The sequence below is a fragment of the Tachyglossus aculeatus genome, chromosome 19 (assembly GCF_015852505.1).
Source record: "Tachyglossus aculeatus isolate mTacAcu1 chromosome 19, mTacAcu1.pri, whole genome shotgun sequence".
Classification (NCBI taxonomy): Eukaryota; Metazoa; Chordata; class Mammalia; order Monotremata; family Tachyglossidae; genus Tachyglossus; species Tachyglossus aculeatus.
The window spans coordinates 527,875-555,863 of NC_052084.1; the positions used below are offsets into that span (position 1 = coordinate 527,875).

The 27,989-nt window shown below is 53.6% G+C and overlaps 1 protein-coding gene across 1 annotated transcript; it reads right to left on the reverse strand.

Moving 5' to 3' along the window:
• Positions 1-712: 712 nt before the first annotated feature.
• EGLN1 (egl-9 family hypoxia inducible factor 1) lies at positions 713-27,849 on the reverse strand. Its single transcript, XM_038760835.1, has 5 exons — positions 26,880-27,849; positions 6,668-6,787; positions 3,014-3,150; positions 2,526-2,593; positions 713-1,550 (listed from the first exon to the last, which is right to left on the reverse strand). Exons 1-5 carry the CDS (start codon positions 27,522-27,524, stop codon positions 1,486-1,488), a joined length of 1,035 nt encoding a protein of 344 aa, XP_038616763.1. The 5' UTR covers positions 27,525-27,849; the 3' UTR covers positions 713-1,485.
• Between the last annotated feature and the right edge of the window lie 140 nt (positions 27,850-27,989).

Below are 27,989 nucleotides of genomic sequence, written 5' to 3' on the forward strand. Positions count from 1 at the left end.
ATAAAAATTACTGCGCTTTCCATAGAAAAGGTTTCTAATTGAATACAAACTATACAGATGCTGAAACTGTCATGAGTTGTAATATCTACAGAAATGTTTCTGTACACTCACATTGTTTTGGCAAAGGACCCGAGCTCGGGCAGAGAGGAGAGGGAAAGCCGGAGCGGGCGGCCCGGTGAGGCCTCGGTTCCCAGAAGACGCCCTTTCCCAATCCCTTCCTTAGCTGGCTTGAGTGTGTCGCGATTCCAACCGCCCACCCCGTCCCCCGGCTCTTTCTTCGGAAGAAGGCGTGTTCATTTTTGAGGACCCCCGCGCTCTCCCCCACCCCTCCGTGCCAGGCCAGTGGGCTCTGGGGGCTGCGGCAGCGCAGAGACACGTTTCCCACTGGGAAAAACTGGGGTAAGGATTTGGAACCCAGTGGGCAGACCCCCAGATCCCAGCCTCCATGGGAGGGAGACTTCGCCACCACCAACTTGACCGAAAGCCCACAGAGAACGGGGGGATCCGAGGAGGGAAAAGGGGGGGGGGAAGAGACGTCTCCTCTTCATTCAGCAAGGAATTTCCGGGCGCATCCCAGAGGTGCACTTTTAATCCTACGGCCCCAACCGTCCGCTGAGGCTCGGCCACTTTGAGGCCCAAAACAAACCGTGCGGAAACTCTTCCCCTCCCCTGCCTCCGACGGGAAGAAACCGCGAGCTAAGAGACGGTTACCGAGAGTGCTAGCGATCTTTCTTTCCGGTTAAGAGTTTCATTAAGGACAGGATCAAGAAACAAAACAGCAGCAGCGATCGTTTCAGAGTTCCAATTAGTGTAAGCTATGACCACGAGACGACCCGATTCCAGCTGGCAATTAAAGTGCTCCTGCTCCGACTTGAAGATGGAAGGATATTAAAGTGATCTTCGGTTACTGGCAGCTAGCCGGCTCGATTAGATCTTTTCAGGGCCGAGGAGGACGGTACGAACAGGTTTACAAAAATAGATTGATGCTATTTGGGGGAATAATACTGCGGTTTTTACTCAATTCGCTCAGAGAGACGGTACCTGGTCATATTTCCAAAAAAAAAAAAAAAATCACCCTTTCCCCCCACCCCCCCGATTCAGACCTGACTAGAAAAAGGGGAGAGAGGAGAGGGTGGGCTGTAGAGAGACAGCAGGGGGGCCTCCCGGCCGACTGTGGAAGAGCGGGTGAGCGGGACTCCTGGCCGCTCCTGCCCGGGCCGCGCGACCCGTGGGCATGCCGGGCGGCCTCAGCGGCCGCCTGCTCCGATACCTCCCAGACGCTCGGTTTTCGGGGGGCCGGAGCGGTGACGGGTTCCGGTCCGGCGCCGCACCGAGACACCGCTCTCTCTCGTCCTTCCTTCCTTCCTCTGAAGGCTGCCCGACGGTCGCCCGGTTTCCTCGGCCCCGCCGCCAGTCACGCGTCAACAGAGTGTCTGCCCCGTTTAGACGGTGGGTGTCGTGAGAGCGTGGCTGGAGCAGGGGCCTTTATAAAACGTCCTTCCCCACGGAATCAGAAGGTTTATTCAGTTCCACCCTCACACCTTTTTCACCTGTGGGGGGGAAAAAGAGAAGAACGAATCGATGTAGGAGACTCCAGGATGCTCAGAAGCAGCACGGTCTACAGGAAAGAGTCCGGGCCTGGGACTCGGAGGGCGTGGGTTCTAATACGCTTGCTGCTGGTGACCGTGGGCAAGTCGCCTCAGTTATCTGTAAAATGGGGATTAAATCCTCCTTCCTCAGACTGTGAGCCCCATGTGGGGAAGGGGCTGTGTCCAGCCTGATTCTATCTGCCAACTTGTACCTCCCAAGCGCTTAGTACAGTGCTCTGCACACAGCAAGCGCTCAATAAATACGATTGAATGAATGAATGAATGAATAACTACCCCAGCACTTAGTAACGGGCCTAGAACATAGCGAGCGCTTAACAAGTACAAAAAAAAAAGAAAAGGAAAGACAGACCCAAAGGTCAGCTCCCTGATTAGTTACGACGATTATTAGGCATTTACTTCATTCATGCCAGGCTGTGGGGCAAATACAAGATAATCAGACTCCCTGTTGCCCTTGGAGGAGGCAGGGAGGGCACCTGACACGAGTGGAAAGGAGGCTCAGAGAGGATAAGGGACAGGACCGAGGTAAGTCAGACTCTGGGTCCATCCCTTCCCGGTCCCGTGGTCTTCCCAGGGGAGACTTTAAGTCCTCAGAGATGGCTCAGTGTCTTGAAATCAGAAGATGCGGTTTGAAGAAAAGCCACTACCCCCTTTGGCTCCGTCTCAACTTTCCTCGGGAAGGCAGGCCCGGCTGGACTTCAGCCCCGAGTCCCGGCCGGACTCCTGGACGCCCGGGGTGACGTGGCCGACTAGTGCTCGGGGGAGTGGCCCGGCCCACGGGCACAGCTGGCCTCCAGGATGGCACAGGCCTCACTCGACAGGTCCAGACCCAACCCCGATGGCAGCGTTAGGGAAATCTTTCTCCCCATCCCCTAATCCCCCTCTGCCGCCCGGCAGGAACCCTCCCGCTATGCTTACCTGTTAGATATTTTACTTTAGCTCGCGCTCGTTCATCTGCATCAAAATACCACACTGTGATTGCGTACCTAAAAGAAAGCTTGGAATTAGAGACGAGAGATCGAGCTGGGGAAACCCTGGACAAAGAACTGACAGTCACTTCTCTCCACCCCAGGTGTATGTGTGTGATGGGGGAGAGGCGAGAAAGGAGAGAAGAAGGAATTAGAAAAGGAGGAGGGAGGGAGGGTGCGTTCCCAGACTCTGGGACAGGGGTGGGGGTGAGGCAGCTAAAGATGGGAGGGGACTCCCAATGACAGAGGCTACACCCCCTTCTCTCCCCCAACCTAAGGGACAGCCCTGGGGCGATATCCCCATTGCCTCTAACTGTCATCGCGGAGGCTCTGCTCAAACGCCGTGGGTCTCTGGCAGAGATCGTATTCTGTGGCAGGCTCAAGGGCAATCCAACTCTTCGAAAAAATCGGCCGCTCGCCCCGGCGACTGTGTCTCACCTTGTAGCAAATGCAGGTTGCACTTCGTGAGGGTTGCGACGATCTGACCAGAAAAACAGCAGTCGATCGAACTTGGGTTCAATGTCGGCAAACTGGGCTTTGCCTTCTGGGAAAATTCGCAGAATACCTCCACTCACCTAGAAAATGCCAATTTTGTTTTCCCAGAGTTAATTCAATCAATCAATCAACAGTATGTATTGAGCACTTACTGTGTGCAGAGCACATAATATAACAGACACGTTCCCTGCCCATAATGAGCTTACAGTTTAGAGGGAGAGACAGACATTAATATAAATAAATATAGTAAGGATCTATACATAAGTGCTGTGGGGTTGGGATGCAGTGTGATGAGTTGAGGAATTCCTGAGTGGTTGACTTCTTTCCAATAAAAAAACCAGACTCTCAGGATAAATCAGTAGCCTTGAATTTGGTCTCCTGGAGTCCTATTCGGGGTACTTGGGTCCGTGTCACAGAGGGTCCCGGCATCCCCCTGCCCACATCCCCCTGAAGACTCACCCCCTTCAGTCAGAAGCATTTCAGCCCCCAACCCCTGCCCTCTGACACGGGGGCCACTCTCAGGGCAACACTCTGCTTCCCAGGAATTACAATCATCATCATCACAATAATAATGTTATTTATTAAGCCATAGTACTATATGCCAGGCACTTTACTAGCTCAGGGATAAATACTACTATTACTGCTACTACTGATATTTGCTAAGCCATAAGTACTACGTGCCAGTCGCTGTACTAGCCCTGGGGTAAATAACAATAATAATAATCATACTTGTTTAGCCATAAATACTATGTGCCAGGCACTGCACTAAGCCCCGGGGCAGATAAAAAGATAATCAGGTCACACCCAGTCTCTGTCCCACATGGGACTCTCAGCCTATGGAGACATAAGAACAGGTACTGAATGCCCATTTTATAGATGAGTCAACCGGGCCACAGAGTAGCCCAGACTTGCCCGACGTCACCCGGCTGCCCAGTGGTGGGGCAGGAATTAGATGGCAATCAGGCAGATGGGCTCCCTGGGTTGAGGGTCAGTCCGAGGACTTCCAAGGATGCCTCTTGGCTCTCCCGGGGCTCAGGGGCACAGCCTGCCCTGCCTCCTGCCTCTCCTCTCTCTAGTCCATCCTTCAGTCAGCTGCCCGGATTTTTTTTTTTAATGGTATTTGTTTAGCGCTTACTCTGACTCCCAAGCCTGTAGCTTTACTACTAGACAACTTTTCTAAAACCAAACCAAAAAAAAAAAAACTCAGTCCACATCTCCCAACTCAACAACCTCCAGTGGTTGCCCACCCACCTCCACTACTAACAGAAACTCCTGAACAACGGCTTTAAAGCACTCAATCGGCTGGCCCCCTTCTACTTCGCCTCACTGATTTTCTACCACAACCCAGCCCGCACATTTCGCTCTTCTAATGTTAGCTTACTCACGGTACATCAATCTCATCTACCTCACTGTTGCCCTTGTCCTCCACAGTAAGCGCTCAATAAATACGACTGATTGATTGATTGATGGACCACCACTCTCCCTTCCTTCAAAGCCTTACTGAAAAATCACATCTCCCCTAAGAGGACTGCCCTAATTAAGCCCTCTTTTCCCCTTCTGCATCATCTACGCTCTTGGACCCTTGCCCTTTGAGCACTTGATATTCACCCCACTCTCAGTCCCAAAGCATTTTTACACATTTTTATAATTTCTTTATATTAATGTCTGTCCCCTGCCTCTAATAATACTAATAATGGCATTTATTAAGCGCTTACTATGTGCAAAGCACTGTTCTAAGCGCTGGGGAGGCTACAAGATGATCAGGTTGTCCCACGGGGGGGCTCACAGTCAATCCCCATTTTACAGGTGAGGTAACTGAGCTACAGAGAAGTGACTTGCTCAAAGTCACACAGCTGACAATTGGCGGAGCCAGGATTTGAATCCATGACCGCTGGCTCCAAAGCCCATGCTCTTTCCGCTGAGCCATGCTGCTTCTCTAGACCGCAAAGCCCCTGTGAGCAGGGAACAAGCCAATTTTGTTGTACTGTACTCTCCAGAACGCTTAGTTCAATGCTCTGCACACAGTAAGCGCTTAATAAATATCATGGATTAATTTATCTCTTCCTGTGTTTCGGGCTCTCTGCCTCCCCTTCCTGTAGGTTCCCGGTTTTCCCCAGGCCCCTGCCCTTCTGGTTCCTTCTTTCCCTGCCAGGGTTCCCGGTTTGTTCCCCTTGCCTTTCTCTTCCCAAAATGCCCCTTTCCCTCTCCAAACCTCTGGCTCGGCTGCCTCTCCTGCTCTCTCCCCTCCGCCACTTCCCTAAATCTGCATCCCGCCCAGCCTGCCACATGTGCTCGGAGCTGTTGTGGGCGAACGTTTGAGAAGAGGTCACTTCATTCAGTCGCGCTGGCAGAGCACAGATCCAAACCAGACCCCCTTCCCCCCCCCCGCCTCCATTAACGCCTGCGCTTCCTAGGGAATTCCCCTGTGTGCCACCAGCCTCCCCAAAACCACGGCGGAGACGCGTTTCCCTCGGCTTAGGAAGTGGATTTTTCCAGAGTCCGAGGAAGGGATGAGCAGGAGGCGGCCTTCACGGTCGTCTCCGGACACAGCTGTGCCCTGCTGGGACAATTGCAGGGGGAGAGCTCGGGGCCGCTGCCAAGATTCAGCCCAGCGACTGACTGGGGACTCGGATCTTTCTCGTCAACAAAAACTAGCCCTCCACCCCCACCCCTAAAGGAAAACCCCAAATGAAACGAATGCGGAGCTCAAAGTAATAAGTAACGCATCTCACGCAGGCATTCTGGATACGTATTTTCTTAGGATCGTCTACATTTCGGAAAAACTCAGAAGGCAGCTGTAAGTTGGATCAAGGAAAGGGACTGACCATCGGCAAGGCCTCTGGGCTTCCTCGCCGATTTCCAGGCGTTATAGAAGTGGCTGTGTGGGACCCGTGCTCTGCTCTAGCTCCCTGCCCAAGTCGCCCCTGCCATTTTGTCGGTGCGGTCGGCGCCGCTGTGAGCGGAGAAGCGGCAGGCGCACGATGTCCGTCCCGCGCCCGCCGCCGGCAATCACGGAAGCCCGAGGGCAGGCCCGTGAAATGCCTCCCTGCACCAGCTGAGCTAAATGCACATTTGCCACCGTCCAGGGATGCTCCATAGCCCCGTTCGGTCCGCAGCTCCCCGGCTAATGGGTTCGGGAAACACCAACTGCGGCAACCAAAGGACTCGAGCGAGCTGTAAGCTCGTTGTGGGTGGGAAGTGTGTTGGCCATATTGTTCTGCTCTACTCTCCGAAGTGCTTAGTACAGTGCTCTGCAGACAGTAAGCACTCGATAAGTACGACTGACTGACTGCCCTTCCTTGCTAGGGAAAACTATTAGAGCAAAGACCTGACAGTTGGACTCAAAGAGACCGGCAACTGAGTGTAGAGTAACCTCCCGAGCCCCCGAGAGGCATCGGGAACGGCCTCAGCTGCAGACCACTACGCAGATGTTCATGCCACCCCGGCCGCGACAGTCAGTCAGTCAATCGTATTTACTGAGTGCTTAATGTGTGCACAGCACTGTACTAAGCACATGGGAGAGTCCAAGAGAACGTGAGAGACCTCGGGGCCGGCTGCGGCTTGCACAAACACACCACCCCCAGTCCCGCTACATACCTTGGCGTCCCAATCTTTATTAAGGTAATATATACACGTGACGCATCTTCCATCTCCGTTTGGATTATCAACGTGACGCACGTAACCTGTCCCGTTGCCTGGGTAACAAGCCACCATAGCCTGCAACGAGATACAAAGACACGGTGTTGAAACAAGCGGGGTAGTGGGAAACGTCTCTTTATAAAATGGGCTCCCGAACTTGGGCGACTCTGGGCCAGCCTCGAGTTTCTCTCTTCAGGTGGCCAGATGGCCAAGCGGAGGGAGCCCGAGCCCGCGAGCCGGGAGGTTCGGGAGCTGGTCCAGGCCCCATCCTTGGACCTCGGCTTCCTGCTCTGGGAAACCAGGATGAGATCCCTGCTCTCCCTTAAAGCTGGAGCCCCGGGCGGAGGCGGGATTGCGTCTGACCTGGCAACCTTGTCTCTGTCCGGTGTTTCCCTCAGTGCTTGGCGAAGGGTAAGGCCCGTGCGCTAATGGCAGCGCAGTTCTTTTTGTGAAAAAGCTGTGCTGAGGAAACCTCTTGAGAAACGTCCAATTTATCCATTTCTTTCTCCTCCTCAGCCCAGCACCGCTTTAATGATGGCTCCAATTCAACAGCCCCTCCTGTGTCCCCGTTACACTCTCCCCACCGGGACCTGTTACCGTTTAGGGGCTCCTTTCCTTAAAATCTGGGCCGAAAACATCTTGTAAAAACAGCTTGCAGTTTCCCCATGGGAGACTGTCTCTCCTCTAACCCCTGGCAAATCACCACCCAACCAGCAAAAGCCTCCTGAGCCCAGTCACCTCAGCCCAACACCCCATCCCAGCCGACGTCAAACTGGCGGACATCCCAGGTCCTTTGGGGCCAAAAGGAGCCCAAAAGAAGCCCAGGGGTAGCGTGGCCGGGTTGCACGACGTAAGATGGCCCTTGGGTGACGTGGATTTTCATGGAAGATGGCGACTTTACTCTGCACACAGTAAGCGCTCAATAAATACAATTGATGATGATGATGACTTTGACCCCTGTGGTCACCGACTTGACACGCAAGGCAGACTGTCCCCCCCGCCACCTTCCTCCTCAGGAGTGCCGAAGCCACCATCTGTACAGAGTCTGATGCGCCCTGACGATGACAGGTAGACTCTCCTCAACTCCAAGTCTGCTCTTTCTTTTCCTTAGCAGGGGTCAGGATGGACAAAGGCGCGTGGCCAACCCCTGCTCCCTCCTGCCCCCGGGCACACCCGACGGCCTCTGGAGCCCCTGAGCCTCCACACGTGGAAAGGAAGCCCATGGCCACTCCCGCAAAGAAGTCATTTCTCATTCAGTCCTGAGACATCAGTCTCAGCCCAGGCCGGTCCGGTGGGGTGAGAGCTGCCCTCTTCTTCTCTGCCGTTTCCCACCACGAATGGAATTCCCTCGGTAACCGGCGGATTTCCGTTTGCTTTCGAGCCGCACGGTCTCGCCCCTGGTCAGGGTCTTCCCAGAAGGCGGGGGAGGATGAAGTGGCCCATTGCGCCGGTCACCTCTGAGGCCCACCGGTCCGGTCTCACGCCCTTGGGGCCGGCGAGCAGTGTTCTTCGAGGGGGCCCCGGAAGCCGGGCCATAAGGACCACTGACCGGCGGCTCTCCCGAGCCCTCCGAGGACAGGGGTGGGCAATCGGAATCATCCTCCTCCTCCAACCCGGAACGAGGGGAACCGGAGGACCCCTTCAGCCCCATCAGATGAAACTCTATCACAGGGTAGGAATCGTCACTGTCTCCATTTCGTCAGCTGCCTAGGGCCCTCGGCTTTCAATACTTCAGTCTCCTGCTACGACTACAATGTATTTATATGAACAGAACAATCGCATTTCATTTTCTTCCTCTCTTGATACTTTACTATACATAATTGAAAGGATTTTCTGAACAGATAGGAAATAACTCAAATTTATGTTTTACCATGAGAATAAAAGGAAGGAAGAGGCTCGTGATACCTCTCTGGAGCCTGAAGAGATTTATTTCGGGCTTTGGTAAGCTCGTACTCAAAATGAGGCTGAGTCAGGAAACGTGTGTTTCTCCCCCTCCCTTTCTGAACTTCGGTATTTTAAAAATACTCCCCCATATTACGAGGTGCGCAGTTCGATAAATGATGAATGGTGACCTCCTTACCCAGATTAGTGCGTCGTCGGGAGGGGAGGGAATCTTTCCCCAAGTTCCATCACGAAATGCCCGTTGATGAAATGGGCCTGGACGAGCCCAGACCCCAAAAGGAGGAAGTGGTGATGGGGAGGGAGGGGGGGACCGGAGGCTGGCGCCATGCCAACCGCACTTCCCCATCCCTGCCCGTCGCGTTCCCGCTGGGGCCCAAGTGCGGCGAGCGGGGCGGCGGGCACGGTGCCCGACAAAGTGCACACGCGGCTCCCATGGTGCCGTCACCCCCGTGAACCGGCAGACCGAGGTGGCGTCGACCGCTCACGTAAAGCAGTGTGGCCTAATGGGTAGAGCACACACCTGGGAGTCAGGAGGACCCGAGTTCTAATTCCGGCTCCTCCGCTTGTCTGCTCTGTGACCTTGGGCAAGTCACTTCTCTGTGCCTCGGTTCCCTCATTCATCCAATCGCATGTATTGAGCGCTTGCTGTGTGCAGAGCACTGGACTAAGCGCTTGGAGAGTACAATTCGGTAAAATGGGGATTAAGATCGTGAGTCTTATGTGGGACAGAGACTATGGCCAACCCAATTATTCTGTATCTACTCCCACGCTCAGAACTGTGCCTGGTACAGAGTAAGCCCTTCATACCACAGTTACTATCATTTTTATTATTATTACTATTAAGCCAGTCATTTTTTCAGTACTGTCGTTGAGCCCATCCACCTGACCGGACATCCCAGGTGATTCTTTGGCCGAAACCTTCCCCGCTGTGGCCCTAAGCACAAGGTGAGGATGGTAACGTCTCAACGACAAATGGGGATTAAGACTGTGAGCCCCACGTGGGACAACTTGATCACCTTGTATCCCCCCCAGCGCTTAGAACAGTGCTCTGCACATAGTAAGCGCTTAACAAATGCCATTATTATTATTATTATTATTATTAATGACGAGCTCAGCTTTTTAAATGGCCAGTTTTTTCATCTGGGTTATTTTTTTTTAACGTATTAGAAGAGCACGCCTTGAGAAGTATGAATCATGAAATGGCTGTTTTGTTAGAAAACAAAGTAGGGTAGTTAATTTCAGTCCATAAGTTGACACGGGGTCCACGGCTCTTTTACTGTATTAAAAACTGTGAGGTGGCACAAAGGAACACAAAGTCCTGGCCAGTGAAGTGTAGTAAGGATGAGGGAGAAGCTGGGAAGCGTAACGGCACTGTACACAAACACACATAGACACACACAGAGAGACACACACACACCCCATTTCCTTCCTACACTGAATCTGCTCGTGCCAGCGGGTGGCTCCTGTTACGCCAGATCAGACTCGTGATGTGGGAAGAACATTCTTAAAATACCTGCCAAATCGTGCGATGGAAACACATGCTCTAGCAGAGCCCTCTGGGGTTCCCAAGTTGCACCAGGGATTCGAAACCTGGGACCGGAGACCGCGGTGGGCAGCTCCGCCCGGAGAAACGGACACGGGAACACGCGCAGGCGACTCGCTCTGCTCCGACGGTCGGCCCATGACGTGGGGTCTACGGGCCACGGCCAATGCGCCCGACGCGACTTGGTCTGAATGGACAACGGGAAGACGCCCACCCGCCTCGCTAAATCGCAGATTTTCCTGGGGCAAGCAGTGTGTGAGGGTGAAGGGGCTGGGGCTTTGCACGACAAAGCGGTCACAACAACAGGCTGACTTTGGAGTAGGTCTTCCATGACAGGGCAGGGCCAGCTCTGCTCATTTTACTCATTTGGCCCCAGCTCCTTCCTGGGAAAACTCCAGGAGAGTCCCGTTGCCATCCAACAACTGAAAGGGGAAGAAAAAAAATGCATCTTCGGGTTCTTTAACCCAGCATCTCCCAGGGATATAGCAGCTTTCTCCCTGTAATGGGCCACAGCACCCATGGGAGGGAGAGCCCGTAATAATAATAATAATAATAATAATAATAGTTTTTGTTAAGGACTTACTGTGTTTTAAGTGCTGGGTTAGGTATGAGGTAATCAGGTTGAACACAGTCCCTGTCACACAGGGGGCTCCCAGTCTTCATCTCCATTTTACAGATGAGGAAACTGAGGCCCGGAGATTCTCTCGCTTACTGAGAACTGGGCAGTAAGGTAAGACGGGGACTGTGGCCAACCCGATTATCTTGCACGTACCCCGACGCTTTATATATATTGTGCCTGGCACATAGTAAGTGCTTAACATTGGAAAAAAAAAACCAGGTGGGCGGACAGGGATGATCCTGGCCACTGGCTTAAAGCAGATGTCCCAGGGAGAAAGCCCCTGTGGTAGAGTGTGAGAACCAAGCCATCACAATTCACAGCTGTGTGACTTTGGGCAAGTCACTTCACTTCTCTGTGACTCAGTTACCGCATCTGTAAAATGGGGAGGAAGACTGTGAGCGCCCCAGGGGACAACCTGATCACCTTGCAACCTCCCCAGCGCTTAGAACAGTGCTTTGCACATAGTAAGCGCTTAATAAATGCCATCATCATCATCATTAGCAGACACATGACGGAGCCCTAATTAGAACCCATGTCCTCTGACTCCTAGCCCTGTGCTCTTTCCATTGGGCCATGTTGAACGGGGGGCTTTCTGCACTGGTCCTGAGCCAGTCTGCAGGACGGGAAGGTCTCTGGGGGCTTGGAAGGAGTCAATGCCCCCTCTCCAGGGCCCGGTTCATCCTAGAGGCCACCCCAGGGGCAGCCACGGCACAAGCTGATTATCCCGCATTTACCCCAGCGCTTAGCCCTGTTTGCTCATTGCAACAAATGCCACCGCTATCATATCACTTTAAGTTCCGCCGTCGTCTTCTCCTGCAACACGTGGAAACGCTACTCCACTTTCAAAAACAAAACAGGAAAAAAAGGACAACAAACTCATTGATTCGTCCGATAAGCCGGCCCCGATTAATCACCGGCACCCTGAGTCACAGAAGGCCAGCAGCCAGGTCTGGCACTCGCGGATTTATCCAAACCCACCCAGAGCACATCTGACTCGCTGGGTCAACTGTCCGTTTCATCATTTATTTTTGATGACTGCAGCTGCTGATATTTCTCCTGCCGTTACAGTGCAAACCCCGCCCAAGGGCAGGGAATGGGTCACTTGCTGACTTTGTGCTTCCTGAACGCTCAGTACAGTGCCTCCGACGTGCCACGGGGGAGGGTGGTGCTGTGGTTGATGGAGCGGGAGAAGTTAGGAGTTGAGAGCCCAGGAGGGAATATGAGGTAGACAATTTAGGGCGCGATCAGCTTTAGGTGCTGGCTGTCGGGTTAGTCGCAGAGATACGTCCCAGGGGCCACTGCAAACGCGAGGTTGTAGAGTGGAAGAGGGGTTGGGGATGGCCAGGGCGATTTTGGGAGTGACCTGCTTAGAGCGTGTGGACAGAGAGCAAGGAAAGGCCCCAGGACTGAATCTCATCAGGAAGGCCAGGGAATGAGCCCAAGTGGAGTGGCAGAGATCCGAGTGGGAGAGACGGAGGAAAGAGAGCGTCTCCCGGAGACTGGAGGGATCACAAATGGCTGAGATGGCTCTGAAACTACTACTACTATAACGACGATGATGATAATAATAATAATAATTGCATATATTAAGCACTTACTCTGCATCAAACACTCCACTATTGGTTGGGATTAGATACAAGACAATCAGGTCCCGCACGGAGCTCTCCTTTTAAGAGGGGGCACAGGTACTGAATCCCCATTTTGCAGATGAGGCAACCTAGGCACTGAGAAGTGACTTGCCCAAGGTCATACGGCAGGTACTTAGCAAAACCGGGATGAGCACCAGGGGCCTCTATCCCACCAATCTCCCGATGACCGAAAACGGAGGGCAGCCCTGGTGCCCCTCCTGCCTGCCTAGGTAAGTTCGACAGGCGTCCGGCCGTGGCACAGAGAGGTCCCACCTCACTGGGATGGCCTTGCTGCTTGACCCTGGGAGGAATGGGAAGGGCCGGGGAGTGCCAAATTTGGGATTGCTTACATTATTGTAATTCCTTTATATTAACATCCGTCTCCCCCTTTAGACTGTAAGCTCGTTGTGGGCAGGGAATGGATCTGTTATATCGTCCTCTCCCAAGCACTTAGTACAGTGCGTTGCGCACAGTAAGCGTTCAATAAATACAATTGACTATGTACTAATCCCCACCCAGAGGGCTCCCAGAAGAGCTCCCCGCCCTCTACATCCAAGAAATCTGCAAGGGGCAGGCTCATCAGATTAGGTGAGGGAGAGGACTGTGGACTAAACCAAGCAGTGGAACAAACACACCCTGCTCCGCCCCAGGGGACCGGGCCAGAGGCAGAAGTTGGAGGCCCAGGGACCCCACTGAATAGGCAGTTGCAAATCAGATTAGCAAGGGAGTTGCAAACCCACCCAGACCGGATCTCAAAACACCACAGAGGGTCTCCACCCTTGCAGGACAGTAGGCCAGAGTGGCTCTGGCCTGGAGGACTCTCGCCGTTCCAGCTGGGGCTGGACGAGGGCCAGACCACTGGCCGGATCCAGAAATAGCCTCCGTCACGCCCTCGCGAAACAGCGGCCCGCACCTCACCCGGCCCGCGTCGGGAGGGTCTGTCCGGCGGGGCCAGGCCTGGATGGCTCAGGCCAACCGACTGGGGGCCGGGAGTCCGTCTCACCATGCGGCCCCCTTGGGCATCTCTCCCCGACTCAGGGATTTACACAAAAGCAGCCCAGGGGGGCAGGCAGCCCTGAGACTCTCCTCCTTGCCTCATTGCTCCCCCGACGAGCCTTGGGGCAGGGAAACCAAAACACAGTCACTTTGGGTCCACTGGTCTGGCCTTGGGTAGCCACATCCCCTCAGTCGTAGATAAGGATACCTTATTTAAGAGGGGAAGTGGCTCAGCTCATTCATTCAATCATATTTATTGAGCACTTACTGTGTGACAAAGCGCCGGTGAGGGTACAATACGACAATAATCAGACACAGCCCGAAACGAGCTTACAATCTGTAAGCTGTATCTGTAATAACGTTACACCGTACTCTCTCCGGTGCTTAGTACATTGCTCTGCACAACGTGAGCGCTCAATCAACAGTTGCCTAACGACTCACTGACCTCAAGCGGCGATAGGCACCACTGCGAAGTGCCCGTTAACTAAGCAAACTTGTGTGGTGGTGGTATGACGAGCACGGACGGGAGCTGCTTCTGGAGGGCGAAAAGTCCTGGAAGATCAATCAAACATTCAGTGGTATTTACTGAGCACTTACTATGTGCAGAGCACTGTTCTAAGTGGTTGGGGTAGTACAAGAGAATGAGCAGACACGGTCCCTGCTCATGAGGAGCTTACAGTCTAGAGGGAGAGAGAGACATTAATATGAGAGATCCTTCAGATCAATCAATCAATCGTATTTATTGAGCGCTTACTGTGTGCAGAGCACTGTACTAAGCGCTTGGGAAGTACAAGATGAGAAGGGGAGGGGGAAGGGAGGGAGGGAGAGGCCGGAGGCTGGACTTCTAGACTGTGAGCCCATTGCTGGGTAGGGACCGTCTCTATATGTTACCAACTTGTACTTCCCAAGTGCTTAGTACAGTGCTCTGCACACAGTAAGCGCTCAATAAATACAGCTGAATGAATGAATGGACACCCCGCCCCAACCTTGGGAAGAGCCTTCAAACTCGCTTTGAGCAGATGCTGGGGCGACATGGTGACAGTCACCGCCTCGTTACTCGACAACAATACTTTGATTGGCTGTTGAAACAAACGAGTGCAACCAGCCAGGCTCACACGGTCTTAGGGACCGCACTGTTCGGAATAGAATTATGCACGGTCTTATCCACTCACCCAATTCACTTCGCCATTCCAAAAAGGTCAGGGTAGACCACAGTCTGCCTGACGGTTATTTCCCCGGGCATAAGGCAACCCCTGAGCGGCTCTCTCAGGATGGCACGGCAAGGTGCCGACTGCCTCAAAGACAGTCCGGGCGGTTGGAACCGAAACTCGGCCGGGCCCGATAACCGCTCCTCCGAGGCGGGAACCGTCCTGCTGCACCGAACTTATGAGATGAACGGAAACCAGCGATCGGGGCAGGAGCCCCTGGAGAGGGTGAGGAGGAGCCCCGAGTAGCTCCAAATGCCTAAAGGGACCGAGCCCGCCTCTGCCAAGAAATAAGAAAAGGTTCCTTACTCAACACATCTGAAGAGGACAAATTAATGGACCCGACATTCCCATAAAGGGGACCGGTATTATCCGTATGTCAAAGATGAAGAGACTGGAACAGAAGCCTGCAGAGGAGGCCCGTGGGGCCCGCCCAAGCTGGGCAGCGAGCCGGAAACAAGGGTCCAAACGAGCCACAGGAACTCTTCAGTTCTGGTCCTGGCTTCAGGGCCCGAGGGCTCTGACTGACCGAGCAGCTGACTCTGTGATGATCCATCGGATGGCGTCAGGCTTTTGCTCTAGGGCTCGGGAAGGGTCCGGGCCGGTCAGCTGGTGGGACCCTCTGTGGGATGCGGGCGTACTTGGGAGTTACCGGACAGCTTCTCTGTGGAACTGATCTCCCGCCCCTGACAGCATCTCAAAGTGGTCGGAGCCCAAGTGTCCGCGGGTTGGGAGGGGAGAGGAGCAGGGTCTGTGTCTCTGTCTCTTTTCTCCCTGCCCACCCCCACACACACATCTCCCCCACCCCGCTTTCAGCGTTGGCTGGAGAAGTGGAAGAAGGGAGAATCCTGAATGATGAGCACCTTCTGCAGTGGCCTGGCGGCCTTTCTGCTTCCAGCTTCGCTTTCCACATTGGAAGCAGCGTGACCTAGTGGAGAAAGCCTGGGCCTGGCTTGGGTTCTAATCCCGGCTCCACCACATCTCTGCTGTGTGACCTCGGGCAAGTCACTTCACTTCTGTGTGCCTCAGTTCCCTCATCTGTAAAATGAGGATTAAGAGTGTGAGCCCCATGTGGGACAGGGCCCATGTTCAACCTGATTAACTTGTATTTATCCCCAGACTTAGAACAGTACTTGGCACATAGAAAGCGCTTAACGACTACCATAATAATAATAGTAAGTAAGGCGGGCTAGAAGCTAGGATTTTAGGTCAAGGCCACAGAGCCGCGGGACAGCACGTTCTCCCCAGGGCCGATAAGCCACTCTTCACTCCGCCACTGAGCTGCCACTCCGGCTGAGTCCCGGATCTGCCTGCCCTGAGACACAGTAGCGGGGAGGGATGCTCGGAAAGTCCAAACCGAGAAGAGGGGCCTAATTCAACACGGTCTCCTGGTGGCCATCTCAAAGAAAGAGGGATGGGCGTGAGCCTTCGTTTCCTCCCTCAAATCTTCCTTAAAGTTCTCCGGTTTACAGTTTAGACAGCTCAGAGCTTCTCTGGGCCATTACCTCAAGCAGACACCAAAGTGTAGCTCCGGAAACGCCCCCCAACACAAGCGTCCTCATTTAGCCCACGTTAGGACTTGCCGGGCTCACAACGCACATGCTTAGGTGAAGTGTGGGAGCCCCTTCCCACCCGAGGCTTTGGACGGAAACGCTCTGGAAAAGTTAAGGAGGGCGGCTGAGGCCCGTCCATCCCACCCGCATCCCAGGACCGCCCCAGACTGGACAGTGGAGATGGTCTAGCTCAGAGAGATCGCCGGGCAGTTGGTGGCTCTCTCTCCCTCAGGGGGATGGGCAGGTGGGTGGGCTGAGGGACACTTTTCCGCCCGAAGCTCTGCAAACACTGCCTCAGGCTGGGCAGAGCCACAGTTAGCTCCCGACCAGGTGAGCAAGGTCCGTGCCAGCCTGCTCCCTGGCCTTTGCGGAGGACAGGCCTGCCAAACGAAGGACCCCATGGGGCGGTCTCATTTGAACATACCACAAGGGGCAAATTTTTCCTCATCCGGCCTGTTTTCCAAGCCACATTTACCTCAATCTTGACTTGAAGATTCTAGACGGCAGCTACGGTGAAGTCTAAACTTGAGGAAAGCGCTCTCAAAGCACGGCTGACCTCTCTGCTCGGTGCGCCCGGTGACTTCCCCGGCGGAGCTCAAAGCTACAGCTAACCCCAGACCGACCACTCTTTACATTCCCCACTGACATTCCCTGGCCTCGAGATAACCCCTTACTTGATCGGAATAGTCATCTAACCAAGTTCCCGAAGCAAGGGCAGATGCACAATATAAAACAAGGCAACCGACACGAGCTGAAAGACGAATAATTTTCAAACCAACAGATCGATCAGTCCGCAGTCTTTGAAGGCCTACCGTGGGCAGAGTGCACTGTTCCAAGACAACGATTCTTCCTTTTTGATTTTAGATTAAGTCTCTATAGCCTAGTTTCCTTCTCCTTTCCCTTGCTAGTGTCCTACATCTTACTTTTGGTTTCTTGATCCATCTTTTCCTCGGCTCAGGTTCCTTTCTCCTATCCCTTCCCGTCATGCCCTCCCCCACCCCCTCTCCCTTCCTGCCACTTTGCCCAGCTCCTCACTGGCTCCCTGGGGTGAGGGGGCATCCCCTCTCCTGGTCCCCGGGCCTGAAGACTATAAGCCTGCCTTCGCTGACCAGGGACTCAATGTGAACCTTTCCTCCACCCCCACCTCATCACTTCGCACAAGGTTCAGCCTCTAGCAAGCGCTCAATACCCTAATCTATCTCCTAGTAAGAGCTGAATAAACACCACAATGTTTTCAACATTATTACTGTTTGGGTATTTCTCTATTTGTTACAACACATAGTTGCTCTCTTTCTCATGTTTATGCCTGCCTTGCTCTGTACATCGTAACAGGGGAGGATCCCATCTTTTCCTCTTTTTCTATGTCCCTCAGGCACTTAGTACTCTGCGCACATCAGACGCTCAAAGAATAGCACGGCTGCTGACGGGCACTGTCGAGCCATGAGGTCGACTGGAAAGGGAAGTCCCCTCCCCCCTCCCTGAGTGGGACACTGTGGCTACCGTTCAACACCGATTTAGAGAGGAATCTGATGGATGAAGGGCCCGCCCAGGATATCACCGCAAGATGGTTTGGCTCAAACAACACGGCAAAAGGATCACTGTCTTCTCGGGCATTCCAAAAAAAAACATACGAGACGAATAGACGAACTGCAGTCAAAACACTTTCGAGCGACATTATCGACTTTCAACCAAAGTCACTTAGCAGGTGCAGAGCCATTCCGCAATATGATGGGAGCGATTTTCCAAGGCCCTATTTTCGAGCTCTCTGGTGGAAAAAATGAGCGAGAATCCCGGTGGGAAAACAGGCTGAAATCACGAACTTTGGGCAGAAGTCCAAGAAAGAAAACCCTCTAGAGTCCGCTACTGAGGAGAGCAAACTTTCTAAAATGAGTTTCCGGGCTGGACTTCAATGCCCACACCCTTTTGAGGCTCCTGAGATGGAATGATCTAATTAACAAGGTCCAGCGTGCCACAGCCCAGCAGGCAGGTTAGCCTCCATGGCTACCCAGCCCCCTCCGACCTGCCCTGGCTCATGTTTTCGAACTGACCGGGACAGCCCCTCCGTCTCCCGCCGGCCCCTCACGTTCCATGACCTGGGCGGGCCCTGTGGGAATACTGAACAATGCCAGCTGGCATGGATGGACAGCGCCTACTGAGGAAGCTGCCATGCCAAGCATCTGCGGGGTCATGGCACGGGGGCCCAGCGTGGACTCTGGGCTCCCGTCACTTTGGCCATCAATGGAGCCCACTGGTGATACGCTCACATGACCTCTGTCAGCAACGTGCTGCATTCCAGGCCTCAGTGGGCATCGCAGAGCCGAAGTTGGCACCGCACAAACCACCAGCGCTGTGACCAAGCCCCCGCAGGGCATCGCAGCCCTGACATCACCGTGACCATGCTGGAGCTCGCTCACCTGTCATCATCATAATAACTGTGGTATTTGTTAAGCGTTTACTGTGTGCCAGGCACTCTACTAAGAGCTGGAGTAGATACAAGGTAATCGGGTTGGACACAGTCCTTGTCCCACATGGGGCTCACGGTTCATTCATGCAATCGTATTTATTGAGCGCTTACTGTGTGCAGAGCACTGTACTAAGCCCTTGGGAAGTACAAGTTGGCAACATATAGAGACGGTCCCTACCCAACAGCGGGCTCACAGTTTTGAAGGGGGAGACGGACAACAAAACAGAACATATTAACAAAATAAAATAAATAGAATAAATATGTACAAGTAAAATAGAGTAATAAATATGTTCAAACATATATACATATGTATACATATACACACACAGGTGCTGTGGGGAGGGGAAGGAGGTAAGGCGGGGGATGGGGAGGGGGAGAGGAAGGAGGGGGCTCAGTCTGGGAAGGCCTCCTGGAGGAGGTGAGCTCTCAGTAGGGTTTTGAAGGGAGGAAGAGAGCTAGCTTGGCGGATGTGTGGAGGGAGGGCAGTCCAGGCCCGGGGGAGGACGTGGGCTGGGGGTCGACAGCGGGACAGGCGAGAACGAGGCACAGTGAGGAGGTTAGCGGCAGAGGAGCGGAGGGTGCGGGCTGGGCTGGAGAAGGAAAGAAGGGAGGTGAGGTAGGAGGGGGTGAGGTGATGGACAGCCCTGAAGCCGAGTGTGAGGAGTTTCTGCCTGATGCGCAGATTGATTGGTAGCCACTGGAGATTTTTGAGGAGGGAAGTAACATGCCCAGAGCATTTCTGCACAAAGACGATCCGGGCAGCAGCGAGAAGTACAGATTGAAGTGGGGAGAGACAGGAGGATGGGAGATCAGAGAGGAGGCTGATGCAGTAATCCAGTCGGGATAGGATGAGAGATTGAACGAGCAGGGTAGCGGTTTGGATGGAGAGGAAAGGGTTCTTAATCCCCATTTTACAGATGAGGCAACTGAGGCACAGAGAAGTGATGGAGCCGGGGTTAGAACCCAGATCCTTCTGACTCTTCAGGCCCACGCCCTATCCACTAGGCCACACTGCTTCTCTGTAGGCCAAGGTGCCTCTCATCTTGTTGTCATCTGCCTCGGGAGAGTCCACCTAATTCACCGACATAACAACTCTCTGGGACTTTGGACGGTTCTGGTCCAAAGCCATAAAAACGGCCCAACATCTCTCTCAACCTCTCATTGGTACTTCCTGTGCGCAGAGCACTGGACTAAGCGCTTGGGAGAGTCCACTCCGATACAGTTGGGCGACATGACCCCTGCCCGGCAAGGAGCTTACAGTCTAGAGGGCGTGGCTCAGTGGAAAGAGCCCGGGCTTTGGAGTCAGAGGTCATCGGTTCAAATCCCGGCTCCGCCACTTGTCAGCTGTGTGACTTTGGGCAGGTCACTTAACATCTCTGTGCCTCAGTTCCCTCATCCATAAAATGGGGATGAAGACCGTGAGCCCCATGTGGGACAACCTGATCACCTTGTAAACTCCCCAGTGCTTAGAACAGTGCTTTGCACATAGTAAGCGCTTAATAAAATGCCATTATTATTATTATAGAGGGGGAGCCACACCCAAAAATCAATTTCCGATAGGGGGAACAGCAGGAGTATAAGGACAGGTAAATACTCCGTCACGACTATTCGTTCCTTCTCTCCCACGGGACTGGATTTCCCGCCGGCCAGATTTTAAACTCCAGAAGTCACGACTGCTACCAGACCAAGAAAGGAACCTTTCTTTCACTGTCGCTCTCAAGGATCCACCGTCCTGTGTGCGCAACTCCCGCCTCCTGTCACGTCCCCTCGGCTCGGCCGTCTTGCCGGAGAGGGACGTGGCCCCGGCTGGATCCCGCTTTGGTGTCTGCCGTTGGCCTCGGTAGGGAGATCGCCGGCGCTGAGTTGGGCTGCAAATTCACCCCTAAAACTCTCTAAAATATCGTGGACCGTTTACACTGTTTTCAAAACGCAATCCTTGGAAAAATGTCAAGTCCAGCAGCAGCCCCGCTACGTGACACCGCCCCGGGGATTTTCTGTCGGGGACAGAGTGGAAACCCATGGTTAGGAACGTGCTGGCCATTAGAGAAGCAGCATGGCACAGTGGAGAGAGCACAAGCCTGGGAGTCAGAAAGTCCTGGGTTCTAATCCGGCTCCGCCATTTGTCTGCTGGGAGACCTTGGGCAAGTCACTTCACTTCTCTGGGCCTCAGCTCCCTCATCTGTCAAACAGGGAATGAGACTGTGAGCCCCATGTGGAACGGGGACTGTGTCCAACCCGATTTGCTTGTACCCACCCCAGCGCTTAGTACAGTGCCTGGCACAGAGTAAGTGCTTAATAAATGCTACAATTATTATTATTGTAACCTAATCAGATCCCCAACTCCTGAGGGAAAGTGAGACCGCATTTACTCACATCCCATGTCACTTGTTAGTCATAACTTTCACGTGACACTAAGACAAAAATCCCAATGTGTGAATAAAGTCTAAAACCAAACCAAAATGCCCACAGGGCCCCAACCTGCGGGGTGGACACCGTCCAAGGGAGCGGGAGGGGGCTTCCGATCTTTCGACTACCCGGAGAACTGACAGAGCCCGAGCAGCCCAAATTCCTGTCCCTCCACGTCCCGGGAGGCGGTAACCCGCCGGCGAGACGACTAGGTCCGGGACATTCCCGGACCCTCGGCCTCGCCCAAGAGCCGCTGCCAACCGGACGTCCTCCGGGAGTGCCAGCTGCGGTGTGGTCTGCCCAGCCCGAGAGAACTTGCCCCCTAAGCAGTAGCCCCATTCAGAGCGCGGGATGGCACACGGTGGCCACAGCCACCGCCTGATATGGTGTCGGAGGGGCCCGGGCCGCTGAGCCAGCTCCGAACCAGCCCCCTTCTCACCTCGGCCTTTCGCTCTCTCGGGCCCCGGCTGGGCTAGGAGCCGCCGAGGGGTCGATCGTGCTACGGTTGGCCACCAAGGCCCACTCTGCCCAACCAGAGAGGTTCTTGGGATGCGTTGACAGCTGGGGCGAGAGACGGGGGGGCAAGACTTTGCTCTGCCAGGCCACACACCGCAGGGAGCCCTGAAAGTCCGGGGACAGCGGTGGCCGCCTTGCTCTCTAAGGAACCATGGGCGCTGTCCCCGTGGCCTCGGGCAAGGGGCTCCTCTAGACTGTAAGCTCGTTGCGAGCAGGGAATGTGTGTTATATTGCACTCTCTCAAGTGCTTAGAACAGCGCTCTGCACACAGGAAGCCCTCAACAAATACGACTGACTTGACTCGACCTCAGACGGCGGGTCATCTCCTCCCAACAGCTCCTCTCCGAGCCAGTTGCTCTGAAGTCTGTCTCATAGAGGGAGATGAGGAGAACAGAGGGTTCCCCCCTCCCCCTCAAGTCTATCCCCGCACTTCTCTCCTAGCCTGAAATGGAAAGCCAAGTGAAGAGGAGGAGGAAAGTGTGAAGGGGCCAGAGATTCTTTAGCTCTACAAGGCTGGAGTCCGGTCTACTTCCCCCACCGCAGCCCCTGGGCTGCAGGACTCGGGCTGCCCTCCTCCCCTCACTGACTGCAGGGATCAGCCTGACCCTGCAACTCGGCCCCCGCCCTTGGGTCAGGGCTCGAGCCCCCAACTTGAACCACCCTCTTAACGAGGTCACCACAGCACCTTCCCTCCTTGCCGTTTCCCACCCCACACCTGCCGGTCACAGCCTGGGCGGGCCCGTTTTGAGACGAGCTGTTTCGGGTAGTAAAGAGCTTCTTCAAACATCAGAGCTTCTTCAAACATCACTGGGCTGCCCGGGTTCAAATGTGCAATCCCACCCCTTTCCCTGACAGTAGTTTGCCTACTATTATTATCATCATTACAGAGAGTTTCAACACTCCAGAAGGGCACCTCATAAGCCTGCCTTCATTCAAGAAAAGCCTGACCAGGGTATTTTTTCTTCGCCTCTTTTCCCCCCACTCACTGTGCTCGGTAGTAAAGCTGCCTGCAAGTTGGCAGGGGGAGGGAGTGCCCCCACAGGGATTGATTAACAACCCAGTCTGGAAATCCCTCCCCCTCCATAGACACCAGACCACCACCCTTCCCTACCTTCAAAGCCTTATTACGGTCCCATCTCCTCCAAGAGGCCTTCCCCGATTAAGTCCTCTGTTCCCAGGCTCCCTCTCCCTTCTGCACTGTCTCTGCACTTGGATCTGTGACTTTTGGGCCCACCCACAATTCCACGGCACAGATGGACTTAACTATAAATGATCTATTATAGATTATTTATTTACAGTAATGTCTGTCTTCCTCTCTAGTCTGAAAACTCATCGTGGGCAGGGATCGTGTCTACCAACGCTGCTGTGCTCTCCCAAGCATTTAGTGCAGTGCTCGGCACACAGTAAACACCCGCTAAATACCATTAATGACGCTGACAAACTCCTTAAAATCCAGAGTTCTGTGAAGTCTTCCCAAAGAAAAAAGGGCTACACATTTGTCTAGTCAATCTGCTTGTGGGATGCCAGGTCAGGGGTAAAAATGGAAGGGGTGGAGAGGGGCAGAGATTTGTCTCATCTCCCCGTCCTACCTTCCAAACACTGACAGGAGAAAGGGGAAGTGGAAGGAAAAGTTCAGATTCTCAGGAAGCTGAATCTGTGTGTGCGTGGGCGGGGGACGGTAACTAGGGAGGGAAGCGGGGGCTAAATGTCGATTTACCGGCTACAGAGAGCAAAGGGCCGGGGTTTGGTTGGGGGCTGTGAGCTCTAGGTTACGGCAGCTGAAAAAGGGGAACGAATACATACACACAGAGCTACGTACCCAAAGCATACCCTTCCTCACCTTTTAGGGAACTCCAGGACCGTTTCAGGGATGGGAAGACTCCTCAGCTACCAAGATGGAGAAAGATCTGGTGCAGAAAGAACTGCAAGAGTCCCGTTCGCTTTCTAAAAGGGCAGGTAAAGGGGTGCCATCTCTTCAATCGTATTATGGGCCCCAACCGGGCGATGAGGCAAAGGCACTCTGTCACCCGGGCGATGAGGCAAAGGCACTCTGTCACCCGGGCGATGAGGCAAAGGCACTCTGTCACCCCGGCGATGAGGCAAAGGCACTCTGTCACCAGGCTTCTCACAGAAAACTGTTTCATTGTTTCCAGGTGGGGGTGGCATTTTATTTCTGTAACGGGTTTATGCAAACCTAAACCCAACACCTAATTAAAGGCCCGCACACTTCGGTGGGACCAGGGGCACCGGCCCGAGGGGGGTTAATTCTCAAATGATGACCTCCGCAGGGCTGGGGGCAGAAGGGGAAGGGAAAGCTAGATTGCAAATTCCTAGTGGGCGGGAATCACGTCGGTGACTCCCTATCTTCCCAAGCGATCAGCACAGTGCTCTGCTCACAACGGGGCACTCAGTAAATGCCACCGACTGAGCCTGAGGTGGAAAGGGACATAACCTGGAGGGGGGGAGGGGCGTTGACCTAAAGAAACAGGTCAGCCGGGTGTGTACGTGACACAAGTCCTACCACCAAGCCTGGGGGGAAGTGACTTGGGGGGATGGAAGCATGGCCTTGCGGCTACAGCACGGGCCTGGGTGTCGGAAGGGTGTGGGTTCTAACCCCGCCTCCGCCACCTGTCTGCTGAGAGACCCTGGGCGAGTCACTTCACTTCTCTGGACCTCGGTGACCTCCTCTGTAAAATGGGGATAAGAGAGTGAGCCCCACGTGTCCAACCCGACTAGCAGGTACCTACCCCAGAGTGTCGAGCAGTGCTTGACACATAGTAAGCGCTTAAATACCTTCATTTTCTGGGCCTCGGTTATCTCCTCTGTAAAGTGGGGATAGGAGTGGGAGCCCCATGTGGGACAGGGACTGTGTCCAACCTGCTTAATGTGCATCTCCCCCAGCGCTTAGACCTGTGCTTGACGCATAGTAAGCGCTTAACAAATACCATCATCATCATCGTGGGCTTGGGTGTCAGAGGTCATGGTTCTAATCCCAGCTCTGCCACTTGTCAGCTGTGTGACTTTGGGCAAGTCACTTTAACTTCTCTGTGCCTCAGTTACCTCATCTGTAAAATAGGGATTAAGACTGTGAGCCCCACGTGGGGCAACCTGATAAGCTTGTATCTATCCCAGCACTTAGAACAGTGTGCGGCACATAGTAAGCACTTAATACCATTATTGTTATTATTACTATTATTATTAGGGAGGGCAGGGAGGTCACGATGCGTGCCAACAGCAGGGTGGTTTAGGGTTGCCCCCTTCTCTTCACCGGCCCTTGGGGCAGCCGTCCGGCCTCCCCCCGGCCAGAATGACCCGTCCCATCTGGCGATCCTCTCTTCCTCATCGCCCACCCCCGGCCCTACCCCCTTCCCCTCCCCACAGCACTTGTGAATTTTTGTACATATTTACCACTCTATTTTAGTGATGTGTATGCACCTATAATTCTATTTATTCTGATGGCATTGACACCTGTCTACTTGTTTTGTTTTGCTGTCCGTCTCCCCCTTCTAGACTGTGAGCCCGCTGTTGGGTAGGGACCATCTCTATCTGTTGCCGATCTGTAGTCTCCCAAGCGCTTAGTCCAGGGCTCAGTACCCAGAAAATGCTCAATAAATACGATTGAATGAATGTGAGCCTGTGGTTGGGTAGGGACTGTCTCTGTTTGTTGCTGATTTGTACTTCCCAAGAGCTTGGTTCAGTGCTCGGCACGCAGAAGCAGCATGGCTCAGTGGAAAGAGCCTATGCTTGGGAGTCTGAGGTCATGGGTTCTAATCCCGGCTCCACCTCTTGTCAGCTGGGTGATTTGGGGCAAGTCACTTCACTGGGCCTCAGTTCCCTCATCTGGAAAATGGGGATGAAGACTGTGAGCCCCACATGGGACAACCTGATCACCTTGTATCCCACCCCTGGTGCTTAGAACCGTGCTTGGCATATAGTAAGCGCTTAACACATATTATTTTATATGTGTGTATGTGTATAGTGGTAAGTATAATATACACTATACTAGTATTTACTGTGTATATATATATATACACACGATACTAGTAGACTGTGAGCCCCCTGTGGGACAACCTGATCACCCTGTAACCTCCCCAGTGCTTGGAACACATACCATTACATATATATATAATACATGGTATATATAATATATAGTATACTATACTAGTGTGTGTGTGTGTGTGTGTGTGTGTATAGATATAGATATATATAGATATACCAGTATATATACACTAGTGTACGGCAGTACACTAGCATACACTACTACAGTAGTGTATATACTACTACATACACAATACTAGCATATATGCATATGTATGTGTGTATGTATGTATGTGTGTGTGTATGTATGTATGTGTGTATATATATACTAGTAGACTGTGAACCCCCGTGGGACAACCTGATCACCTTGTAACCTCCCCAGCGCTTAGAACACATGCCATTATATACATATATATATAATACATGGTATATATAATATATAGCATACACTACTATAGTAGTGCATATACTACTACACGTACTACACTAGTACAGTGTATGTATATATACATACACTAGTATATATATATATATATATATGCTAGTAGACTGTGAGCCCCCCCGTGGGACAACCTGATCACCTTGTAACCTCCCCAGAGCTCAGAACACATACCACTATATACATACATATAATACATGGTATAGGCAATATATAGTATGCTATGCTAGTATATATATATATATATATATATATACGCCAGTATACACTACTATAGTAGTGTATATACTACTACACATACTATACTAGTACATAGTGTGTGTATATATATATACGCTAGTAGACTGTGAGCCCTCCCGTGGGACAACCTGATCACCTTGTAACCTACCCAGAGCTTAGAACACATACCATCATATACATATATATAACACATGGTATATGCAATATATAGTATACTATACTAGTATATATATATATATATACGCCAGTATACACTACTATAGTAGTGTATATACTACTACACATACTATACTAGTACATATTGTGTGTGTATATATATACGTTAGTAGACTGTGATTCCCCCAACTTGGGACAACCTGATCACCTCGTAACCTCCCCGGCGCTTCGAGCAGCGCTTGGCCCATAGCAAGCGCTTAATAAACGCCATCGTCATCATTATCATATCGTGTATATAGCATATCGATCTATCTCTGTCTAATAAGCGGTCGGGATCGGGTAGGGACCGTCTCCCTATGTTGCCAACTTGGACCTCCCAAGCGCTTGGCCCAGTGCTCTGCACACGGTAGGCGCTCAGTAAATACGATTGATCGATCGATCGGAGGGGGGGGGGGGGCGACTGACTTTTGTGCGTCCGTTGATCTTGTAGTTGCCCAGCTTCCCGTTGCAGTGTCGGATGAGGTCGTCCATGCTGCTCATGAGGCGTCCGATGGCGCGGCAGCCGGGCTCCTTGCCCTCGATCCAGGTGATCTTGTCTCCGCGGATGTCCTTGGACGAGTCGCTCTTCTGGCTGACCAGCTGGCCGTCGGTGAACCTGCCGGTGTCGCGGAGGGCGCGGACCTCGTCGCCGATCCGCTGGCCGGTCTCCCGGCCCAGGAAGTCGTCCACCACGCAGATGCCGTGCTTGTTCATGCAGGGCACGATGTACTCCAGGGCCAGCTTCAGGGCGGGCAGGGGCTTGGTCTGCCCGTTGGGCCGCGGGCCGCCCGGGGGGTACACCGGCTCGTCGGGCCCGGAGGAGGCGGCGGCGGCAGCCGCCGGTGGTGGTGGTGGTGGTGCTGGTGCCGGTGGTGGTGCCGTCGGTGGTGGTTGCTCGGCGGGCCCCCCGTGCCCGCAGATGAGCTTGTGTTTCTTCCAGTCCTGCCGCTGGTGCTCCTTGCTGCAGTAGAAGGAGCTGCGGCAGCGGGCGCACCGCAGCAGGTTCTCCATCTTCCCGCACAGCTCGCAGTACTGCCGGTCCCGCTCGCTCCCGCCGCTGTCGTGGGCCATGGCGGGGCGGCCGAGGGCCCGGCGGCCCGCCCGTCGCTTCGCCCCGACCGCCTCCTCCTCCTCCTCCTCACCGCCGCCGCCTCATGGCCGCCCCGCGAGGAAGAGGAGGAGGAGGAGGAGGAGGACGAGGAGGAGGAGGTGCTGCTGCTGCTGTCGTCGGGGCCTGCTCGCCTCAGGAGGCCCCCGAGGCCCGGCCCGCCTGAGGGCTGAGGAGAGCAGGACGGGTCGCACAGCGCGCTCGGCACGTACACCACGCCCGGCCCTGACACAAACACACAACTCTCCCTCTTCTTCCTCCTTTTTTTCCTCCTCCTCCTCCTCTTCTTCCTCCTCCTCCTCCTCCTCCTCCTCGTCGTCGTCTCTCCTCCCTTCTCTCTCCCCGCCCTCCCTCACGCTCTGTCTCCCTCTCTCTCTCTCACACACGCTCTGGCTCTCTCACCCCCACGCACGCACGCACGCACGCTC

Excerpts from the sequence above, each read along its gene's own strand:
- EGLN1 (XM_038760835.1), bottom strand. The coding sequence starts at position 27,524 with ATGGCCCACGACAGCGGCGGGAGCGAGCGGGACCGGCAGTACTGCGAG. Across the intron at positions 6,788-26,879 it reads AGATCAACGGACGCACAAAA|GCTATGGTGGCTTGTTACCC; the intron begins GTCAGTCGCCCC and ends ATCTCGTTGCAG. Across the intron at positions 2,594-3,013 it reads CAACCTGCATTTGCTACAAG|GTACGCAATCACAGTGTGGT; the intron begins GTGAGACACAGT and ends GCTTTCTTTTAG.